This window comes from Ochotona princeps, chromosome 20 (genome assembly GCF_030435755.1).
Source record: "Ochotona princeps isolate mOchPri1 chromosome 20, mOchPri1.hap1, whole genome shotgun sequence".
NCBI classification, from domain to species: domain Eukaryota; kingdom Metazoa; phylum Chordata; class Mammalia; order Lagomorpha; family Ochotonidae; genus Ochotona; species Ochotona princeps.
The window spans coordinates 42,520,319-42,542,183 of NC_080851.1; the positions used below are offsets into that span (position 1 = coordinate 42,520,319).

Consider the following 21,865-nt stretch of genomic DNA (forward strand, 5'->3'; position numbering starts at 1 on the left):
GAATTGACTATATAGAGTTGTAACTGTGTTTGTAATCAGTACTTATTACCTAAATTGCATTTTAAGAACTTAATTTCCTTTGTCTTTAAGGTTTTGATTACGCTACCTGATACTATTGGACAAAGCCAAGATTCTCGTGGTTTTCCATGGGACTGGAATATCTATGTAACTGTTGTTGCATGGTTTCTAATTTTCATGTTTTTGTGGAGAATTTTTCAATGTGTAAGTAAATGCTATACTAAAAAAAGTTCATCCTCTTAGCTGAACAGCTAATATAAGAAATGTGTATTGCTTTTAGGAAAGACAATCACTTATGTTCTGTGTCTAATATAAAAACCAAAGGCATTCAGAACAATTTTGTAAGTACAAGATTTTGAAAGAATTTCCTGTAGAAGTTTTCTGTAGTATTAAAATACCAAAATTCTTTCATTTCTTTTTTTCTCTATTTTTAAAACTTTAATAGATAGCAAGATAGAGAAAGAAACACAGAGAGACATACAGACCAAAAGAAATGTCCAATCTGCTATTTCACTGCTCAGATGCCTCCAACAGCTGGGGTTGGGCCAGCTGTGGTTGTGAGTTGAGAACCCAATCAGAGCCTCCTGCATGAGTAGCATGGCCCGAATACGTGAGCTGTTGCTGGTGCCTCCTGTGGTTGGTTTGTATTTGCAGGACCATGGAGGCAGGAGGCAGAGCTGGAGATTGAACCCAAGCCCTCTCCTTTGGATTGTGACCATCTTACCAGACTGTTTTCCATCAGTAGGTCAAGTTCAGAAGTTTATTATGGTTACTGATAATTGATGTACTTAGTTTCTTCAAGCTTAGTTTATTAACTTCTTCCACTTACCAAAAACAAACAAAAAAACACATTTATTTGAAATGTAGCAAGAGAAATAGAGGGAACAAGCAATTAATCTTGTAATGACTGGTTCATCCTTCAAGTGGCTGTAATAACTAAAGCCTGGATCAGAATGCAGCCCAGAAATTGCATCTGTGTCTTCCCCCATATGTGCCAGGAATTCAAATTCTTGAGCAACCGTTTGCTGCTTCCCAAGTCAGTAATGGAATTGGACTGTAAATGGAGCTGCTGATCTCTTGGAGAAACTGATCCCGTTTCCAAGATATGCTCCTTTCCTGTGGAACTTGAGGGTGACATCATGCAGCCACTTCCTTTCCTAGGTCAAGAGAGCCGTGCAGCAGGAAGGGTTGCACTCTCTCCTGATGAACATAGATAAAAACACAAGCTTCTCTTTTTCTCACTTTCCTCATGCTGCACATCTATCCCAGAATGTGCCTGTGATTTCTTCATCATTTACATAAACATTACAGAAAATTGTTTTAAAAGGTATGGTGAAAAAAAGATTTATTTGAAAGGCATAGTTGGAGGGGGAGATGAAGACTGAGGGAGGGGAGTTATTTTTTCATCTTCTGGTTCACTCCCAAAATTTTGGCTACAACCAGTGAGGCTGAGCCAGGCCAAAAGATGACAGGAGCCAGGAGCTTTTTCCAGTGTCCTAAGTGGGTGCATGGGCCCAATAACATGGGCCACCTCTTACTGCTTTCCTGGGTGCATTCACAAGGAGCTGGATTTGAAATAGAGCAATCAGTATCCATATGAGATGCTGCTATCACAGATGATAGCATAACATACTATGGCATCATAAGGGCTCTCTAAGGGTCTTTTAACTTGTTATTCTGCTTTGAATATAATGCGTCTAGCCATAGAATTCCTTTTCTCTATCTTTAAGACTTCTGCAGACTAAAAGTTAGGATTGTCGTTTTGTAAACATGGAGAAATTTTTTCTTCATTTTAAAAATTGTTTTCTCTTTTTGAACTAATGTTTTTCAGGTATTGCTTTTCTTTTTATTTTTCATCTTTTTTAATTTTGAAGACTTATTTATTTTTATTGGAAAGGCAGATTTACAGAGACAAGGAGAGAAGAGGACGATCTTCCATCTGCTAATTCACTCTCCAAAGTGTACCCATGGTGGGAATGGAGTTGATCAGAAGCCAGAATCCAAGCTCTTCTTCTAGGTTTCCCACATGGGTACAGGTGCCAAGCCTTTGGACCATCCTTCAGTTCTTTCCCAGGCCACAAGCATAGAGCTGGATGGGAAGTTGAGCATCCAGGATGAGATCTGGCACCCTTATGGGATACTGAGTGCTGGCAGGCAGAGGATTAAGCAGTTGGGCTGATTTTTTTCCTTTAAGCTTGAGGGAGTTTCTCAAAATAATGTTTTTATTCACTAATTTACCATTGTAGCATTCTATTATACCCTATTTTTCCTTGTTTAATTTTATTTGTATCCGTATTTTATAGCTGAATTAAGTTTTCTTTTATTTTCTTCCTCATCCCTAATGGGGCTGTTGAAAATGGATTTTTTTAACTTTATTATTCGATAAAGATCAAAGAAAAGTGAGGGTTGCTTTACTGTTTTCTTTACAATCAGTTCAGATGTGTCCAGTTGATGATATCTATCATATTTATTTTGAATGTTAGCATTAGGGAATGTGATAATAGTTTTCTGAAAATATTTCTTTTAGTGCCAGATTTGTTTAGGGAAAATAAATCAGTGAAATGAAACAGGAATCTTTACAAAAAACTGTTTCAGAGCTGTTTATATAGTACTTAATTTAAGAATTTGAAAGGAAGACTTTCACATGTAGATTTTCTCATTGGAAATAGAGCATTTGTCATGGAGAAATTATTTGTAACATTTACATTGGCAGAAGTTAACTTGGATTTACCTAAATGTATATTTGCTTTAACATCTTTTGTCCAAAATTTGTTTCAGGTTAAGAATTGTGGTTTTACAGGTAAGCTTTTTCTATTGTTCTATTTTTAGATCTCATAATTTTTGTGTATTATCTGAAAACTTACAGTTTACTATATGTTTTTAGTGAAAAACAAAAAGCTTGCTGTAGAAGTTTCTGGAATAATACAAGAAAAACGTGAACTACTTGACAAACATAGCTTTGCGGATAAAGAGGTAAGACAGTTTTGAAAATAAAAAATAAGAGCCAGAAAACTAATTATTATGTTCATAGTTTTGTGTAAGTAGTTTATTTGGAGTGTAATACAGCATTATGCTGCTCTTCACTTCAACATTTAACAGTTCTTACTAATTTTAGCCATTGTGTTAGGAGTGACATTGTCTCCTTCTGGTTTTACCCTGTGTTGTCCTAATGAGTTTCTTTATATATCTTTGAACCACTTGAATTTCCTTTTTATGGACTTGCTTTTTCACATTTAAAAAAGCATATTCATATTTTCCTTTTAATAATTTTTGTACGTTTTATAAGGGAGTCCTTTTTTCATTATGTGTATTTCAATTATGGTTTTCTAATCTGGCTCTTGCAAACAGGTGTTTTCGTAAGTTCTCTCTGTGTGAAGCCCTGCCTTCCAAACAAATAAGTAAATGTTTACTAGAATAATTTATAGTTTGTGCTCACGGTGTTGGTTTGTTTCAGAATGAGAATTTAGAGCCATCTTTGAAACATTCCAGCGTTGAGGAGTCCAATAAAGCGCAAGCTTTGAAGGTAAAGAAACCAAATGACCTCCTTTTAAAAGCTGGGGCAAATATTGTTGCTGATGACTAACACAGACTTTATAGATAATATATTGTCAGTAAAGTAAGTTACAAAGAGGTGTGAAAGAATAATTTAGCTTTTATAACTTAAAAATGGTTAAATATTAGAAATAGGTCATTGCTAGGTAGCATGTTTTGACTGAGACATATTCAGTTCACGGTAGAGCTCACTAGAAGCTGTTTGTTCTTCCTTCCTGGAAAATTCCTGAAGTGACCTTTCCTTTTTTGGACCCAGTTTACTCCATGAGGAGATGAAGGATTCATTCAAACAATTTCAGGAATAGTTGTCAGCAATAAATTACCTACACTGTGTAATGGTATTTACCTTTCTGTAATCCTCAGAACACTGGGAATTATTCAGAGTCAGATCAGGGATTTGCATTGTAAATATTGATACGCTGCTAAGTGTTTCAGAACTGTCTGTCCAAAAATCATTTGCTGAGTTCTGAGGAAAAAAAAAATGTTCCCCCATGGCTGGTCTCAAGTTTACCAACCTGAGGTTACTGAATGAGGAGTATTCTCATGATTCAGCTTTCCTGAGCCTGGTGTGATTCAACTCCTTGTAAGGAAAATATACTACACTGTAGTTTAATTAAGATGGATTAAGTTAAGTGATTAGAATATGCCACGACCACTTAAAGATCGGGATGTGAAAAGCAGGGAGTAATAACGCAGTACGGAAGAGGTCTGCTTCCACCGATGTGAAGTTAGAAGGTGGTAGTCATTTTAATTTGGTGTAGGAGTTCAATTCCACGTGGCAGTTTCAATCACTGATGTCTTTCATCATCAGAACATCTATTTGTCATTAATTTCCTTGTGCAGTGCAAAGGATGGCATAAATTGTGTTGCAAATATGATATATCTATTAATGCTTTCTTCCTGTGTTACCTAATAATATCAAAAGCATATTGATAACCTCTTATACTTGCTGACCCTTTAAAACACCATCCTAGTAGTAATTGACTAGTAGTTTGACAGAAGAATTTTAGAAGGCATTTGGCTTGCTAACAGAACAGGAAAAACTCAATAGCAAACACATTTACTCAACCTGGAGTATATGTGTAGACAAACTGAAATAATGGAATATGCCAGCCTGTTGTGAAGGCATTTCAGTTATGTAACATATCAGAAAAATTAGCTAATTGGATATTTTGGAATGTTTTTTTCTTGTATTACTAATTAAGAAGACATAGCATTTATTTTCAGGGTTAGTAGTCATAATTGAATACAAACTGTGTGAGAATTTTCACAAATTTATTAGTTGAATCTAGAAAAAAAATTAAACCAGTAGAGCAGGTAGAGTATTTCTGATTCAGGTCAGAGAATTGCTATAAAAATAGTCAAATTTAGAGAGATAGGAAAAATAACTTTTTTTTTCAGCAGCACAATAGAGCATTTTTTAAAAAATTTATTTTTGCTTGCTTTACATTTGAAACTTTTGATTTTGTTTTTTCAACTTTTGATTTTGTTTTTTCAACTTTTGTTGAAGGCTCACAAATGGCAGAGGCATATTACATTTTTTAAAAATTCAGTAGGAATAATTATTTAAAATTTTTAATTGTACAATTATTTTAATTCAATATCAAATATCATGAAGAAATCTTGATTTTATTTAATTTTGGTGTTATTACATTATAATGAATTAGGTTATTTCACCTTTTTTGTTTTAGAATGCTTTAAAGCAAAGGTTGGCAAACTCTACACAGTGGATTCTCCACCAGTTTCTTTTTTCTGTTTGATTTTTCATGATATAGTTCCATAGGCTCAAGGATTTCCCCTCTCACCCCACCTGTTTTTTGTTAAAAAAAAAAAAAAGGTTCTACGGCATAATGCTGCTCATTCAGTTAGAATTATCTTTGTTTCTAATTAACATAGTATGTGTGAATAACTGTGATAGAGATTGTGTGGCCTGCAAGCCTGAAATGTTTATTCTTTGTGAAGAAGCTTGTTGGCACCTGCTTGTTGGCACTTTGTTCTGACAATCGTTAGGATCTATGAACTAGACTTAACTTATACTCCATGTGTTTGGATGTAGTCACCTGATTTCCCTAACTACAAATTCCCACATATATCTTACAAAGTTGACTTTTCTTTTAGGAAACACATGAAAAGCTGGAGAGTTGCAAATTCAACGTACAGGATGACGTTTTCTTAGAAAAACAATTAGAAAAAGAGAAATCTGAACATTTTGAACAAAATGCATTGGTAAGACTTTTTGTATTATATTATATTATAAAATGCTAATGGGGTTTCAAAATGTAATGTTATTGGCCAAAGTATAACATGTACTATACAAAAAGGTAAGGAATATAGAGGTCAAAAAATGGAGAGCACCATTTTCCAGATCCTCTGTTTTCCCTTCCTTAGATGCCATATGTGAAGCAGGGTTTTTTTTTTTTTTTTGCATATTTTCTTACAGAACTTTCTACATTCACTACTGATGTAGGCCATATAAATCATTTATGTTGAATGCTCACATACACACTGTATAGTTTTTATTCATTAAAAATTTTGGTTAGGACATTGTAAATATGAGCAGTTAAAATCACGATGTGTGTAAGGTGTAATGTACATTATGTACCTTAAGTGTTGTGAAGTATCAAAGTTGAGATGTGGCATCTTGAAAATTGGAGGGGTTTAGTAAATACTTCTCTACTAACTGATACTTTCTTTCCAGGCAAAACAAAGCATCCAGACCCTGGATGATGAAAGAAAATTCCTCCAATCACAAATTGCTGCAGTAAGTTGAATTTGTCTTAACACTTGTAGGTCTGTTGCTTTTGCAAATAAGTTAAATTTGGTTGTTGCTTGTATCATTCAGGAATACTGTTTGATGTTATGGTTTCAGAGGTAGATGATCTTCAGTTTACCCACACACACACACACACATAAGGCACTTGATGAAAGTTTATTGTAACACTGTACACATATTTGAAAAGCTGTTGTTATATACTGAGTCCTGTTGAAGATGCTTGGTGTTTAACATATTAAGGCAGAAAAACTCTCATAAAGTTAGCTTTTAGTGGATGAGATACAGAATACATTGTTCACAAAATTTGCTATGCAATACATGGACATTGATAACAGGTTATGTCATTTGTCCAAGGTTGCATGGCAAATTGGTGGCACAACTATACTCTGATTCTAGGTTCTTTCTTCCTGCTATGCTGGGCTGCCTCTGTTGGCATGTTGCTGCCTCTGTTGGCATGTTGTTTCCATGCTTTAGGATACTTTAGCTATTGTCCACGTGGATATTCTAGGGAGTCCATGAAGATGATCTATTGTGTTATGTTAATTGTTACTGACTTAGTATGTTTTATACTTAGGCTAAAAGAACAACCAAGAGCTTTCAAACACATTTGGATTTACTTAAAGTACTGAATGAAAATTTGCAGCTTCACGAAAGCTTGAAACAGGTTTGTACTCTATAGAGACTCTAGCTTTCAGCTATGTCATTAGAAGCACTTTGGGCATACTTGTGACCAACAACATATTAAGACCTAGAGTAGATATTTTTTTCTTGTTATTATCAGAGTAGGACACTTTCTTTGCCCACTTGCAAGTGTATGTTTTAGGGAGGTGTACACAAGTGTATATTCTTCTGCTACTCTTTCCTGGGAGTGAAAGTAAACCAGCATATTTTATACCTTGGCAATCACAGCAGATAGCAGTTACATCCAAACCTTATCTGAGGTTTAATGGCACACGTGATTCTGGAGGTAGATAAAATGAGGACTTTATATTTATCCTTTTCTTTCCCATTTATATAGGTCAGACACACTCATTCACATGTATTTCTTTTCCCAGTAACTTGATAGTTTTTCAGTGGGAAACTTTACATATGATCAATAATTGCATTATCATAATTCTGTAAGTGCTATATCTGGGTCTTGTAATAGGATTACATTTTCTGTCTCACCCAACATTTTCTTTATCATAATTATTTTGTTTCCTATATACCTATTCATAATTCATCAATACACTGTTTTCAAGAGATGTAAATCTTATAAAATGTGTTTATTTGAGAGGTGGAGATAGAGAAAGTTCTTATCGTCTGGGTTACTCCCCAGATAGTTGTAATTTTAGGGCTGAGCCAGGCCAACACTCAGAACTGGGAGCTCACTCTTGGTCTGCCATGTAGACAGCAGGGATCCACCTTCACAAACCATCACCTACTGACTCTTCAGGGTCGTATTTATTGGAAAGAGGAAACTGGGTGGACTGAGACTTGAGCCGCTTCATTATCAGAGATACTGGATGTGGATGTCGAGTGGCGCCTTGTTACATGAGAGGCTCAATCCAATTCTTCTTCTTCTTCTTCTTCTTCTTCTCCTCCTCCCCCTCCTCCCTCATCCCTCCTCCCCCTCCCCACCCCCTCCTCCTCCCTCCTCCTCCTCCCTCTCCTCCCTTCTCCCCCCACCCCCTCCTCCTCCCTCCTCCTGCTCCCTCCTCCCTTCTCACCCCTCCTCCCTCCTCCCCCCTCCCCCTGCTCCTCCCTCCTCCTCCCCTCCCCCACCCCCTCCTCCTCCCTCCTCCTTCCTCTCCCTCCCCCTCCCTCCTTCTTCCTCCTTTTTTTCTTTCTGTGATGCTCTTGCTGGCTTTTTTTTTTGCCTTCAGACTATTTAATTTTTGCGGAGTGTTACCAAATTAATCTGCCTTTAGGCATTCTCATTTTTATGTCTTAGCTTCTGAGGTCTGCTGAGTTTATTAGTATTTTTCTGTCACTTTCCATGTTTTGTTTTTACAGTCATCTTTCATGCATTTCCTATTTTACCTATTAAACACTATGCCTCTAAAATAACAAAAAGCAGCTCTTTTGTCATCTTAATGTCAAGAGCAAGTGATGGTCAACCTAGTGTTAAGCTTCTGATAGAATCAAAAATACACTTTTATATTAAAAAAATGACTTAGATGGCATTACTTGCTACAACTACTTTTATGTAGTTTTATCAGTGTTCCTGAAACAAATTATTGTAATAATGATCATTCATTAACCTTTTATTACTGCATGTTTACATCACTTTTTAGCAGTGTATTAGATAGCATCTAGTCACTAAATTTGATGATTTTTCCTTGGTTTCAATTTTTTATTATTTTTATTGCAAAGTCAGATACTTTGAGAGGAAGGGAGACAGGAAGATCCTCCATCCATTGATTCACTCCCCAAGTGGCTGCAATAGCTGGAGCTGAGCTGATCTGAAGCCAGGAGCCAGGAGCCTCTTCTAGGTCTCCCACACAGGTGCAGGGTCCCAAGGCTTTGGGCCATCCTTGACTGCTTTTCCAGGCCACAAGCAGGGAGCTGGATGGAAGGCAAGCCTGCCAGGATTAGAACCAGCACCCGTATGAGTTCCAGGCGCATTCAAAACAAGGACTTTAACTACTAGGATATCACACCAGGCCATTTAATTTCAGTTTTTTAGGACTTACTTTTATTTGAAAGGCATGTTTACAAGAGAGACATGTAGTGTTATAGAGAAAGAGAGATCTTCCCCTCTCTGGTTGACTCCCCAAATGGCTGCAATAGCTGGAGCTTCTTCTGGGTCTCCTGTATGGATTCAAGGGCCCAAGAATTTAAGCCATCCCAGACTGCTTTCCCAGCATATAAGCAGGGAGCTGGATCAGAAGTGGAGCCACCAGTACTTGATTGGATACCCCCAGGGGATGCAGGTCTTTCAAGCGGAGGCCTGACTGGCTGTGCCACAGCACGGGCCCCAGTATTCATTTTATTTTGCCTGTTAGCCATCATCTGATTCTTTTGTAATTTTACAGAAAAGGATTTTTGGGGGTGTGATTGTGTAGGATATTCTCCAATGAAGGGCCAGTTTGACAGAGAAATTTATTGTTTGATGGTAAAGTTATGAAGTATAAGTAGATGTTTCTTTCATATGTATATGGAAAATTTCTTTCATGAATTTATACCTTTTTTTACTTATCTACATAGTCTCTTTTTTCAGGCTAACTTTGTTACTTTTAAATAAAGGATTTTCTTTCTAGGACAGGCAAAGTAACAGAATGGCAGAGGGATAGAGGGAAATGGAGAGAGATGTGTTTCCAACCATTTTATAGAAAAAAATTCATACTATTAAAAATTTGCATGGATTTTAAAGAATTTTTAGTGACAAACTTATCCCTAGTCATTTTACATGAACTTTATAAAGTATCTGTGTTTTTGTCTCAGAAAACTTTTGATTTTATATATATATGTAAATGAATTAAAGAATACTTAAGCCTATTATTTTATACTACCCCAATTTGAAAATTCTTTGCAATAGGAGTCATCTTTCCTGTCTTTTTGATGTCTGTTATTGACATACCAGCCTTGTAAATGCATCTGTTTACAAACATGTATGATGAATTGCATTTTTTTTGTTGCGATTTCAGCTTATTGGAGAAGCTAAAATACCAAAACAAGAGCTGAATGGACTTAAAGAGAAAATGACATTTATATGCACTACAATACTGACAGACCAACCTATCAATGACAATGAAAATCAAATTGAGGTAAATGACTCTACTGATGTGCGTGACTGAGTTGGGTAGAATTGTGTCTTAACTTAGAAACTTAAAAACTTTGTTTTCCAAACAAAATAAATTGAAGCAAATCATTGCAATGGCAAATTATGAATTAAATTGCTAGGCTGGAATCTTGACAATATTCTTACTATCATATAGCTTGCCCTCTGCACCCACAATTTCCACAGCTATAGATTCAACAAACTGTGCATCAGATCTATTTGAAAAAAAAAAATGTATTGTGTCTGACAGATTCTTCTTCTTGTGCTTATTCTCTAAATATATAATGCTATCACTGTTTCCATAACAGAGTTACTAAGTATCATTAGCAGAATAGAACTGAGTTAAAATGTAGGCATTTATGGACTGTTTGTGAATAATGCACTATTGTGCATAAGGGACTTGAACATATGTGGATTTTTGCATTTGTGAGTTAGGCTTGTCCTTGAACCCTTGTTTTTGTGGATGCCATGTGAGAAATGTATTGTTTAACTTTTTCTCTAAGCTCAAAAATTGACAGACCTTGAAATACATGTTAAACAGAACAATCCTAGCACTGTGTGCAAAGCTGTAGACCTTTTCGTTTGGTGCCTCAAACTCTTAAAAGTGTGAGGCAACTGAAGGATGGAAATTGTAGAGCAGAATAGATTTAAGTGGGGCTTTCCAGAGAAATATACGACACAGTCATTTGATATTTTTGTTACAGCGCTAGAAAATTTTTCTGCAATCCAAGAAATAACAACCCAATGCTGGGAAACGTCTCATGTTCTAATTGGAATACTTCTTAAGAATGTATTTTATCTCAGTTGAACTCCTCACTTATGTTTTCTTTTTAATACATTAAAATTTGTAATCTTTATATCACAGATTGGTCATTCTATAAAATATATACTTTATGTTAATGATCACTTTTATTTGTAGCAGATAATCATCTCATACAACATTTTGCCATTTTAAAATATGGATTTAGCAAGAATGAACTATTATAAGATGTTTCATTAAGAATCACTAGTTTTGGTTTTATCTTATAGAGCTTAATAGCCACAACAGCCTTGCCTGGACTTTGTTGTAGCCAGCAGCCAGGAACTCCATCTGAATGTCCAATCAAGGTGGCAGGGATGCTTCTACTTGCACCACCTGTTGGTGCGGCGTTTAGGGGTGAATATGGTCATGGAGGAGAACTAAGAAGAAGTTGGAATCAGGAGATGTAGTGAGGATGGGAACCCAGGCATTCAGATGAGAATATGGGCATCTCAATGGGCTTCTTAACTATTGTGCCAAATACCTACTCTAGGTAGATTTATTTAAAAAGTGTAATTGTACATCCACAAGAAATACATTTGGGCTGGTATTGTGGTACTGTAGGTGAAGCTACCACATACATGAGCATCTCATAGCTCCTTGGTGCAGTGTACTTGGAAAGGCAACAGAAAGATGGCCCAATTACTTGGACCTCTGCCACCCATGTGGGAGACCCAGATGGAGGTCCTGGCTCCTGGCTTCAGAATGTTGTGATAATTTGAGTAGCAAACCCCTAAATGGAAGAGTGTTTGTCTTCTCCTCTCTGTTGACTTTGAGATAAAGAAGTAAATCAATCTTAAGAGAAAAGAAATAATAAATGCACTAGTGTAAGTTATTACCTTCTGTCTTTTTTTTTAAAAATCTCTGAACACTTTCTAAAGACGGAAAATTGCTCTGCCATCCTTGGAGAAGAGATTACCAATGAGGGCAGTGTGGAACAAGACATGAAGAGTGACTCAGAAAACGGTACTCCCTTAGGTATTAAGTCAGGATTCATCTTTTGATAAAATGATGGCTACTTCTTTTGGTTGTTCACCTGCAGTCCTTGTTTTTGATACACTGTGCTTTGGCATGTCTGCAACACAGTGTCATTGTCTCCCTTTACATTTACCTTCAGCTGGAACACCTTCAACCAATCCCTTCAACTCCTTAGAGAGACTTGTAGTCTCCTTCCCTACTGTTCTCCTCACAGCTGATACATGTCTTCCTTACAGCAGTTTTAAAAAATTAATACCATAATCATTTCAGTGCTTGTTTTTCTCCCTATTGTAGGCTAAACAAATGGGTAGGTGACATGCTCAAAATATGAGTGCTACATAAAGCACTCATTCATAGCTCAAGATTTTTATTAAGTTAAATTCTTACACTACTTTGGATCATCACAGTAATTTTTACCATTACCCATTGCAGTCGACCTGCCAAAAACTGGGTTAGCTGAAGCCATTCACTGTGTTTTCAAACCAGTTCTGATGACTTTGGTTTTTTCTTTAAGTGACATCTAGGGGCTGGCATTGTGGCACAGTGTTTTAAGGTGCCACCTGCAATGCTGGCATCAATATGAATACTTGTTTGAGTCTAGCCTGCCATACTTCCTTTCCAGCTTCCCTCTAAAGTAGCTAGAAAGACAGTAGGAAATGGAAGATGAAAGCACCTGTGTCCCTGCTGCCCACAAGGGAGACCTGGAAAGAGCTCTGCATTCCTGGATGCTGTTTGTCCCAGCCCTGGCTGTTGATGTGTTAGGGATGTGAAGCAGCAGCAGAAAGTTTGGTCTCTGTCTCTGGTTCTCCTTTACTCTCCCTCACTCTCTATAACTCAGCCATTCAAAGAAATACATCTTAGAAAATATTTTATTTTGAAATTGTTAGAGATTTACAGGAAATTTAAAAGTAATGTAGACAGATCTCATGTTCCTTACAACAAGTTTCCTTCCTTGATAGTTCTTCCAAATGTTATGCTTTTCCCCACTGAACTACAGCACAAGTAATAAATACATTCATGAAGAAAGATGTGATTTTTAAATTGTGAAGGATTTCTGTAGTTATTGATTTACTGAAAATGAACACTGACAGACAAAAGAGATGGGTGTTGAGAGATCTTTTATTACTGATTCAGTCCCCAAATGCCCATATCAGCTGGGGTTGGACCAAACAAAAAACCAGGAATTGATCCAGGTCTCCTAAGTGGTTGGCCTGAACCCACGAATTTGAACTTTCATCTGTTGACTCCCTGGTACCTTAATAGGAAACTGGACTGGAAGTGGAAGGTGTACTTAAAATGGTGTGTGTGTGTGTGTGTGTGTGTGTGTGTTTGTGTGTGTGATATAGCGATATTATGGCAAGAGAAAATTGCTTCTCATAGTAGGCTTATTTAGTAAGGGGAATATTGCACGATTTTAGGCTTGAAACTGACTTGTTTTGAATCTCACATTTATTATGTCCTTTTTTTCCTGTAAGTATACAACTTATAAAAAAACTGAATTTATGGGTGAGACAAATTAAGAGGTTAACAAAAAAACTAAATATAAAGTGATATTTATAACATTTCTTTTATAGTCAGTTTGAAGTTTGAAGTTTTAAGTTGGGTTTTAAAAAGCATCTCATTTAAAAATTTTAATTCACAGAATTTACATTAGTAAAGTATTGAAGGAAATATTTGAATGTCAATAATGATCATTTTTGAATAGAGAAGCATGGGCAGTTTATAATCTAATCTGTATTTTCAAAATACTACACTAAATGAGCATTATCTCTAATAATGAAACACTGTTTTATAAATAATTCTCGGGCCTGGTGCGGTGGCCTACTCCTCACCTTGAACGCACCTGCATCCCATATGGGCTCCGGTTCTAATCTTGGCAGCTCCACTTCCCCTCCAGCTCCCTGCTTGTGGCCTGGGAAAACAGCCGAGGTTGGTCTAAAGCCTTGGGATCCTGCACCCACGTGGGAGACCTGGAGGAAGTTCCTGGCTTCTGGGTTCATATTGGCTCAGCTCTGGCCATTGTGGTCACTTGGGGAGTAAATCATTGGACAGAAGATCTTCCTCTCTGTCTCTCCTCCTCTCTGTATATCTGGTTTTGCAAAAAAAATAAATAAATCTTTAAAAAAAAAGAAAATACTCAACATCAATTTAATAATTGTTTTTAGCATTGGAATAAGTAGCTTAACTTTTAAAATGGGTTGCAAAAGTTTTTTAAAAGTACAGATATACATAGTTTTGTGTGTAATCATTTATTTTTAAGATATTTACTTAAAATTCCTTGCATTTTCATTTAAATAAGTTGTGAGTATTTTAGGATAGTTATATACTCAATACACATAATTACTAAAATTTTTGACTTATTAATACGATTTTGTATTTTTTCTTTTCATTAAGTTTGTGGCAGTGATTTAGTTTGTGGTAGTGATTCATGCCACATTTTGGAAAATATATCTTTCCTTCATTCTATCATCAAATAATACACTGATTTTGAAGCACTCAGATTATTTAGAATTGGTAGTTTTCATTTTTATAGATTACTGTAGGTGAATTAGCAGTTGAAGGTAGGTTAAAGTTTATACTTTTCTCTCAGACATAGTTTGGTTTAAGTCTAGAGGACATCTGAGTATTTATTAGCCAAAAGGTCTAAATTCCTTGTATGATTTATAACACATATTATGTTTAAGCCTAAAAGTTATTGCTGAATAGAAATATAATACTATTGAGAGGCAAATTCTTTACTAGATAAAATGGATATTACTGATTGTTATGGAAATAGTTTAAGGAAGTATTGAAAAAAATGCTTTTAAAAGCCTTTTTTAATGGATGTTAGCTTCTAGGTTGAATAATAGATGCTAAATTCAATGGGGGTTTTTGAGGATTGTATAAGAAAATATGAAACAATATTTAAAATAGTAGATCTAGATCTTTAAACTATTGAAAAGCATTAGATGTTCTATTGTTGGAGCCATTTTAATTTTGTTAATTTTGTTATTAACTTATTAATTTGGTAACTTTTGCCCTCAGATGTTAGTGTGTAACTTAAAATATTCCTTCTGTTATGACCTAAAATTTTCTTTAGAACATATTGAAAATCATCTGACTGAACAAATACCTTTGAAGTCAGAAGGGACACAATTTGGAAGTGAAATTGGGACACATCCGCAGGAAGTCCCAATGATGACTGAAGTATATCAAGGAAATGACATGATGCCATGCAGGTAATAAAAATCATTGCCAACTCCATTGGATGACAAGTAAAATACCCTTTGAAAACATAGTCATATATTGTATGTTCAAATTTCTGTGATTACTGAATATTCTTAATTTATGATTAGATTTGCTCATTCATTTTTTAGGGTGGAATACTGTTCACCCATTGGAAAGTCTGATATTCTACCATCTGCAAGAAAGTGGTCCCAAACCATCTACCATTATGCTCACTGAAAAAAAGCCAGTACCAAAGGGAACATGTGTTTTCTCTGATATAAAGAAACTTTCATGCAACATAGAAGTTAAATAGCTATATAGGTAAACATGTATATACATACATTCCCTCTGATGAACTGTGGAATGGAGAGTAGCATAGTGGGAAGTGAAGATCCACTGCAGAGTGTGTCTCTACTCCTGAATAAAAGAACTCTCAATGAAAGCAGTTAAACATACCTAATAATAGGATGCTGGACTTTCTACCATTGTCTATACCTACAATGTGTGATACATTTAAATTGCAGAATGTTGGATGTGTGATTGTTGCTGAAGGGCCATACTGTTGTAATAACATGGGGGAAAATGGTGGGGAGGGGGACTGGGTAGTGGGAGGGTGGAAAGCATGTGCCTATGGAACCATAAAAATAAAACACACGTATGTTTGTGTGTGGGTACACACACATATATATATATATTATACATTTAAAAAATATTATTTCACCTTAAGATAGTTTCTTTAAGAGAGAAACTGGGGCAGATAACAGAAAGTGTTGAAAGTACTATTGGAAGTTTTGAACTAGTTCATAAAATCTTGTGTAATTTCCAGGAATTGGCTATTCAGTATGTGATTGCCTTAAATTAAATGATATTTGAGACTACGTCAGGGAATCTGAGCATGTCTGGTTTCAGTATCCTTTATACACATCTCCAATGTATGGAGTATCTCATTTAGAAAATTTTAAGTGTCAGTTAAATTTTAAATCCCTTATACACAACTCCAATATATGGCAAACTGATTCCTGTACCCTGTGTGAATTGTTCCTATGGAAGTATTTCTTGTCTTATTAACTAAGAGGAGTTAATTTGCCTAATTGATCAGGGTGACTTCCTAAGCCATTGCTGACTTCTGTTTTGTTATATCCTGTATTGATAGGTATTTTATGGCTTTATTTAAAATACTGGAAAGGAACTTCTTAGGAAGGAAGAATTATTTTTGGCTAATATGCTGTAGGTATAGCGTCCAAATTAAGTAGCCTCATAGCTTCAGAATCTGGTGAAGATAGAGAGCAGTGGAGGGCTATTCATTACACAGTGGATGATGAAGCAGAGATGGGACGCATGCTCTGCTTTTATCCCCCATCCTCTCTAGAGGATTGCCTTCCCAGGGTGACCTTAGGCCTCTCATGTTCAACTAACTCCTAGATTACATGATTAAATTGACTGATTATGTTAATGGCTTTTAAAAAATGTTTCCACATGTAAGGTAAGTTTCATGATAGAACTCTTTTATTATGTTATCTCAGTGTCTAATGCTGTGTAGGACACATTGTAGATATTCAATAAATATTTCTGATTGTATAAATAAATATACTTAGTACATTTATATATTGGAGAAAGTGTGTGTGTGTGTGTGTGTGTGTGTGTGTGTTGATGCCTGAATGTAGAAGTCTAGAGAATTCCTTTGAGATAATGTATTTGGAGAATCATATTTTCTATTTGTTAAGATTTAGTTTTATTTATTTGAAGGTAGAGTTACAGAGAGGGAGAATGAGAATTAATCTTCCATCATCTGGTTCACTCTCCACGGGGATACAGTGGTCAGGAACTCGGATTCCAGGAGGTGACAATGGCCAGGAACTCATATTTTTTCAGGTTTTCCATGTGGCTTCAGTGGCCCAACCACTGGTACTATCTTCTGATGCTTTCCCAGGTGCATTAGCAGGGAGCTGAATTGCAAGTGGAGCAGCCAGGTCTCCAACTAGCACTGATATGGGATGTTGGTGTCACAGGCCACAGTGCCAGGCCCAGAGACTCTGATTTGCAAATATCTCTATTAGCCCATGTTTTTCATCATAAAATGCAACATTTTGAGGCCTCACTTGTTACTTAATAGAAGTCATTCCTGTCTGTCATTATTTTTAGGTTCCGTTTTATAAAATTCCCTGCTTGTTAAAATTTGTTTGTAATTTAACATTATTAATATCGACTGAGCTTTTGTGTACCTGCTGATAACTACAATAAATTTGAGCTACTTAGTGCACATGTGTATTTCCACCTGAGAATGAGTAAGGCAGCCTTCTTTCAATCCTCATTGTATAAGCAGGTATGTTTTTCATAGTATGTGTAGTGCCACATTTTGGTGTGTGTTAGTCATTTAGGTGTTTATGATGATCCCAATCGTAGTGCTGAAATGATGTTTAGTGTTCCTAAGTGTAAGAAGGATATGTTTTTTTTTTTTTTTGGTTGGGTTTTTGGAGATAGTATATGTGTCAGACACATTTTATTTAGGCCTTAGTTACAGATCTGTAGAGTGTGAGCTCATGTTAATAAGTCAATAATATGATATTAATGTATTGATACTGAAGTAAACATAAAACAATGGTAGAAATGGTTGACTGATGAACGTATTCTGGTTAGAAACTATCAAGAATTTGCCGGTATCGCTTCTCAGCCTTTTGACTAAGATCAAGGGAAGAAATTTGCCTGTATTTTCCTTATGAGCAAAGGTACAATATTTGGCACTTAAGAATTTTATTTCAAGAACAGATTTATTTTATTAAAACTCTAGGGGCCCGGCACCATGGCCTAGTGGCCAAAGTCCTCGACTTGAACACACCTGCATCCCATATGGACGCCGGTTCTAATTCCGGCAGCTCCACTTCCCATCCAGCTCCCTGCTTGTGACCTGGGAAAGCAGTCGAGGATAGCCCAATGCTTTGGGACCCTGCACCCATGTGGGAGACCTGGAAGAGGTTCCAGGTTCCCGGCTTTGGATTGGCACAGCACCGGCCGTTGTGCTCACTTCGGTAGTGAATCATTGGACGCAAGATCTTCCTCTCTGTCTCTCCTCTTCTCTGTATATCTGACTTTGTAGTAAAATAAATAAATCTTTAAAAACAACCTCTAGTTTTAATGTGGGGTGAGATAGGGACCTTTTTATAAGATTTATATATTTGATAGGCAGAATTAGTGATGGAGGGAGAAAGAAAGGAAGAGAGAATGAGAATGAGAGTTGTATTTTCCATTCTATTCCCCCAAAACCCTGTAGGCCAACTAGTTGGTCCCAAGGAAAGAGATTGAATATCCGCTGGTATATTTCTAGGGAAGCTGAAATAAGGAGAACTGATTGCAGGCCAAAGCCAGGAGTTGCAGCTGGGTCTCCCCTTTGGGTGAAAGGAGTGGAAGCATTTCTGCCTTCACTCTGCTTTCCCCAGTCCATTGGAAGGCAGCTGGATCTCAAGCAACTGGGAAATGAGCCAGCATTCATATGAGATGCTGGCTTTACAGGTGTCACTGTATCTGCTGCATCACAATGTCGTCTTCAGTGACTTTATAGAATGTAACTGGCACAAATAAGGAGAAGTCTGTTGTATATATCCGGAAAATTGTAGGGAGTAAACTAGGATGGTTGGTGGCTAGTTAGGTTCATTCACTGTCAAGTTGTAATACCTCAACACCAGGTTTGGATTCAATTCAGCATTTAAAAAATCTCTGCAATTTACCTCTTCCATATGGGATTCTTCAGTATATGAAAAAAATGACTAAATGGATTAGTTGTAGTATAGCTGCCATGTTTCAGTTAGGAAAATCTGGAACAGGTCCTTCATTTTATGTGCATGAAATATAACTAAATGGTTGGATGTTGGATTATGAGAGGTGCAAAAAAATTCTTATGAATGCACCACTGGGATGAGCACAATGTATGTTGTTGATTACTGAATCTAAAGATGATGTTTTCAAGATTTATTTATTCATTTTATTACAAAGTCAGATATACAGAGAGGAGGAGAGACAGAGAGGAAGATCTTCCACCCGATGATTCACCCCCCAGGTAACCCCAAAGGCTGGTGCTGTGCCGATCCGAAGCCGATCCGAAGTCTCCCACGCGAGTGCAGGGTTCCAAAGCATTGGGCCATCCTCGACTGCTTTCCCAGGTCACAAGCAGGGAGCTGGATGGGAAGTGGAGCTGCCGGGATTAGAACCGGTGCCCATATGGGATGCAGGTGTGTTCAAGTCGAGGACTTTGGCCACTAGGCCACGCCGCCGGGCCCCAAGATGATGTTTTAAAATTTCCAAGAGAAAGGTGTGTTTTTGTAGATTTTAAGAAGTGGATTCTGGATATGTGTGGTTTTTAGAGTGTGATTTCACTTAATCATATTGGAATGTCTTGAATTTCCCAAAATATTTACCTCATTCTTGCCCTCAGCTGTTTACTACTGAGATTCAATGGATGTTGCTGCTGACAGTTTTCTGGAGCTAAAATGGAGAGTTGGTAGTGCTGACAAAATGTTAAATTGTTGCATACATATGGTATAATTTAGCCTCATTAGCATTCTCTATGCTGGATTGATATTTCTTACTACTGTATTGGAAATATTACTAGTATATTACTAGCACTTTTCCAAATTTATTGTTGGAGAGACTGAAAGGCTAGAACCTGATAGTTAAGTGTGCTGCTTTAAATATTTGAAGTAAGATACGACCATGTATTATTCATATCATCAGGGTTTCTTTTGCATTGATACTCTAATAGGCCCTTTCAAAATCAAGAAGAGGGTACATAGATCTCTTGTCTCATTGGAACGGGTGTCAATTAATGACCATCTGCAGGCTATGGAGTCTTCAAAAACACTCTTTTCTCCCATATCCATATTCATGATAAGTTGTTTCCTAATGAAATGATTTCATGTTTTTATACTCGCATGATGCCTCATACATAGTATCTCTTTGTAACCAGTATTTGATATAGTGTGTGGGATGTAATACATTTATGAATCTCCCACAGGATTTCTTCCATAGTTAAGTCACTAAAATTCAATCCAGATGGATAGTGTAGTATCAAAGAATCATTACCTGTGAGCCCTGCCTGTGGATCAAATCACAGCCATGCATTGCACACTGTTGTTTAGGTCAGACAGTATATATGTGGGTGGTCCCTAAAGTTTAAATTACCTGGTGACATGATACCTATGTCCAATTTAGTGTATTTTCACTCTTCTATAGGCACAGAGATTCCCGCTTCATACCTCATTCTGAACTACTGTATTATAACAATAGTATCCTATAGCAACAATCACAAGTCTATGATTCTTCTATTTAAGTTTATCTTGGCTTTGTAGGTATAGACAATGCTAGAAAATCTCATATGCTATTGTTAGAGTATATTTAACAATTTCATTGTGAGTTCTTTTATTAGGGAGAAGAGGTGCATATTGGAAAGTATCTGCAATGATAAATATATGTATGTATATGTTAGCCTAAATATTGATCTGGTATTTTGCGTGAAGGTTGACATATCAGAGAGAATATGTGATGTTTGTCCTTTGGGGATTGACTTATTTCACTGAGAATAATGGTCTCTAGCTGGGACCATTTTGCAGCAAATGGTAGAATTTGATTCATTTCAGAGTCTGAGTATTATTCCATGTAGTAGATCTGCCACAGTTTCTTTATCCATCTTTTGAAAGGCATCTGGATTATTTCCATGCCTTCACTTGTATGGATCATGCTGCTATAAATATAGGGTTGCAGGTCACTTTTTCATATGCAGATTTCACATTATTTGGATTTTTTTTCAGTATTGGACTAGCTGGACAATATGGTAGATTCACTTTCAGTTGTCCTAATACTCTCCATACTGACTGACAAAGTGGTGGCACTAGGTTGCATTGCCACCAACGGTGAAACAGGGTACCATTCTTCCCACATCCATGCCAGCACCTGTTGTGAATAGATTGACAAATATAGACCATTCTCACTGGTATTTGTTGGAATGGTAATGTGGTTTTTATTGGCATTTCCTGGATAAATAGGGAGCAGAACCCTTGGAGCCTGTGCCACACTGGGGACCCTAGGATGGCATTGGAGGGCCATTCCCTATCCCCAGGTACTGAAGCAGTTGAGAGTCTGGGTGTTGCTCCCCTCCCATTCCCTGTTTTCCAAGACACAGAAAGTAGAAAAAATTTGAAACGATGGTCTCATCTACTTTCCCCTAACCCAGGACACTTCCCACCCTAATCAACTGTGTAAACAAAATAAAAAATAAAATGTATATAAAGAAAAAAAATTATCTGCATTTATCATGATACAAGACCTGACTTAGATTCTTGCATTCATATATATATATATGAATTAAACAACATAATATATATGTATTGTTTAATGGATTGTTGTATTTTTGTAGTGCTGTTTCAGTCTTTAAGCAAGATCATTACATGTAAGGCCTAAGGATAGATTCTGGTACAATCTCAGGGCTTCAAAAGCCACTTATCATTACAAGAAGTATGCACACTAATAAAAATATTACTGATGATACTACAAACATAATTAACTTTGGGTACAGTATGATTTTGTTACTTTCTGATCAGACCCAGAAGCCAACTCAGGATTTAAAACTGATATAAAATGATTCATTTTCTTTTTTTTTAGTTGATTTTTAAAAATTATTTATTATTTTTAATTCATTAATTACATTGTATTATGTGACACAGTTTCATAGGTACTTGGGTTCTCCCCACCCCTCCCCAAACCCTCCCACCATGGTGGATTCCTCCAC

General features: G+C 36.5%; 1 protein-coding gene across 1 annotated transcript in view; it reads left to right on the forward strand.

Annotated features, from left to right (window-relative positions):
- The first annotated feature begins 615 nt into the window (after positions 1 to 615).
- The window catches only part of LOC131482778 (melanoma inhibitory activity protein 2-like), a 46,250-nt gene continuing 25,000 nt past the window's right edge, over positions 616 to 21,865 (forward strand). Inside the window, exons 1-9 of the mRNA XM_058678181.1 lie at positions 616 to 654; positions 2,797 to 2,818; positions 2,903 to 2,991; positions 3,473 to 3,541; positions 5,689 to 5,796; positions 6,269 to 6,331; positions 9,973 to 10,092; positions 11,787 to 11,871; positions 14,963 to 15,101. Of these exons, the coding sequence (XP_058534164.1) occupies positions 616 to 654; positions 2,797 to 2,818; positions 2,903 to 2,991; positions 3,473 to 3,541; positions 5,689 to 5,796; positions 6,269 to 6,331; positions 9,973 to 10,092; positions 11,787 to 11,871; positions 14,963 to 15,101 (734 nt within the window). The remainder of the gene's footprint in view (positions 655 to 2,796; positions 2,819 to 2,902; positions 2,992 to 3,472; positions 3,542 to 5,688; positions 5,797 to 6,268; positions 6,332 to 9,972; positions 10,093 to 11,786; positions 11,872 to 14,962; positions 15,102 to 21,865) is intronic.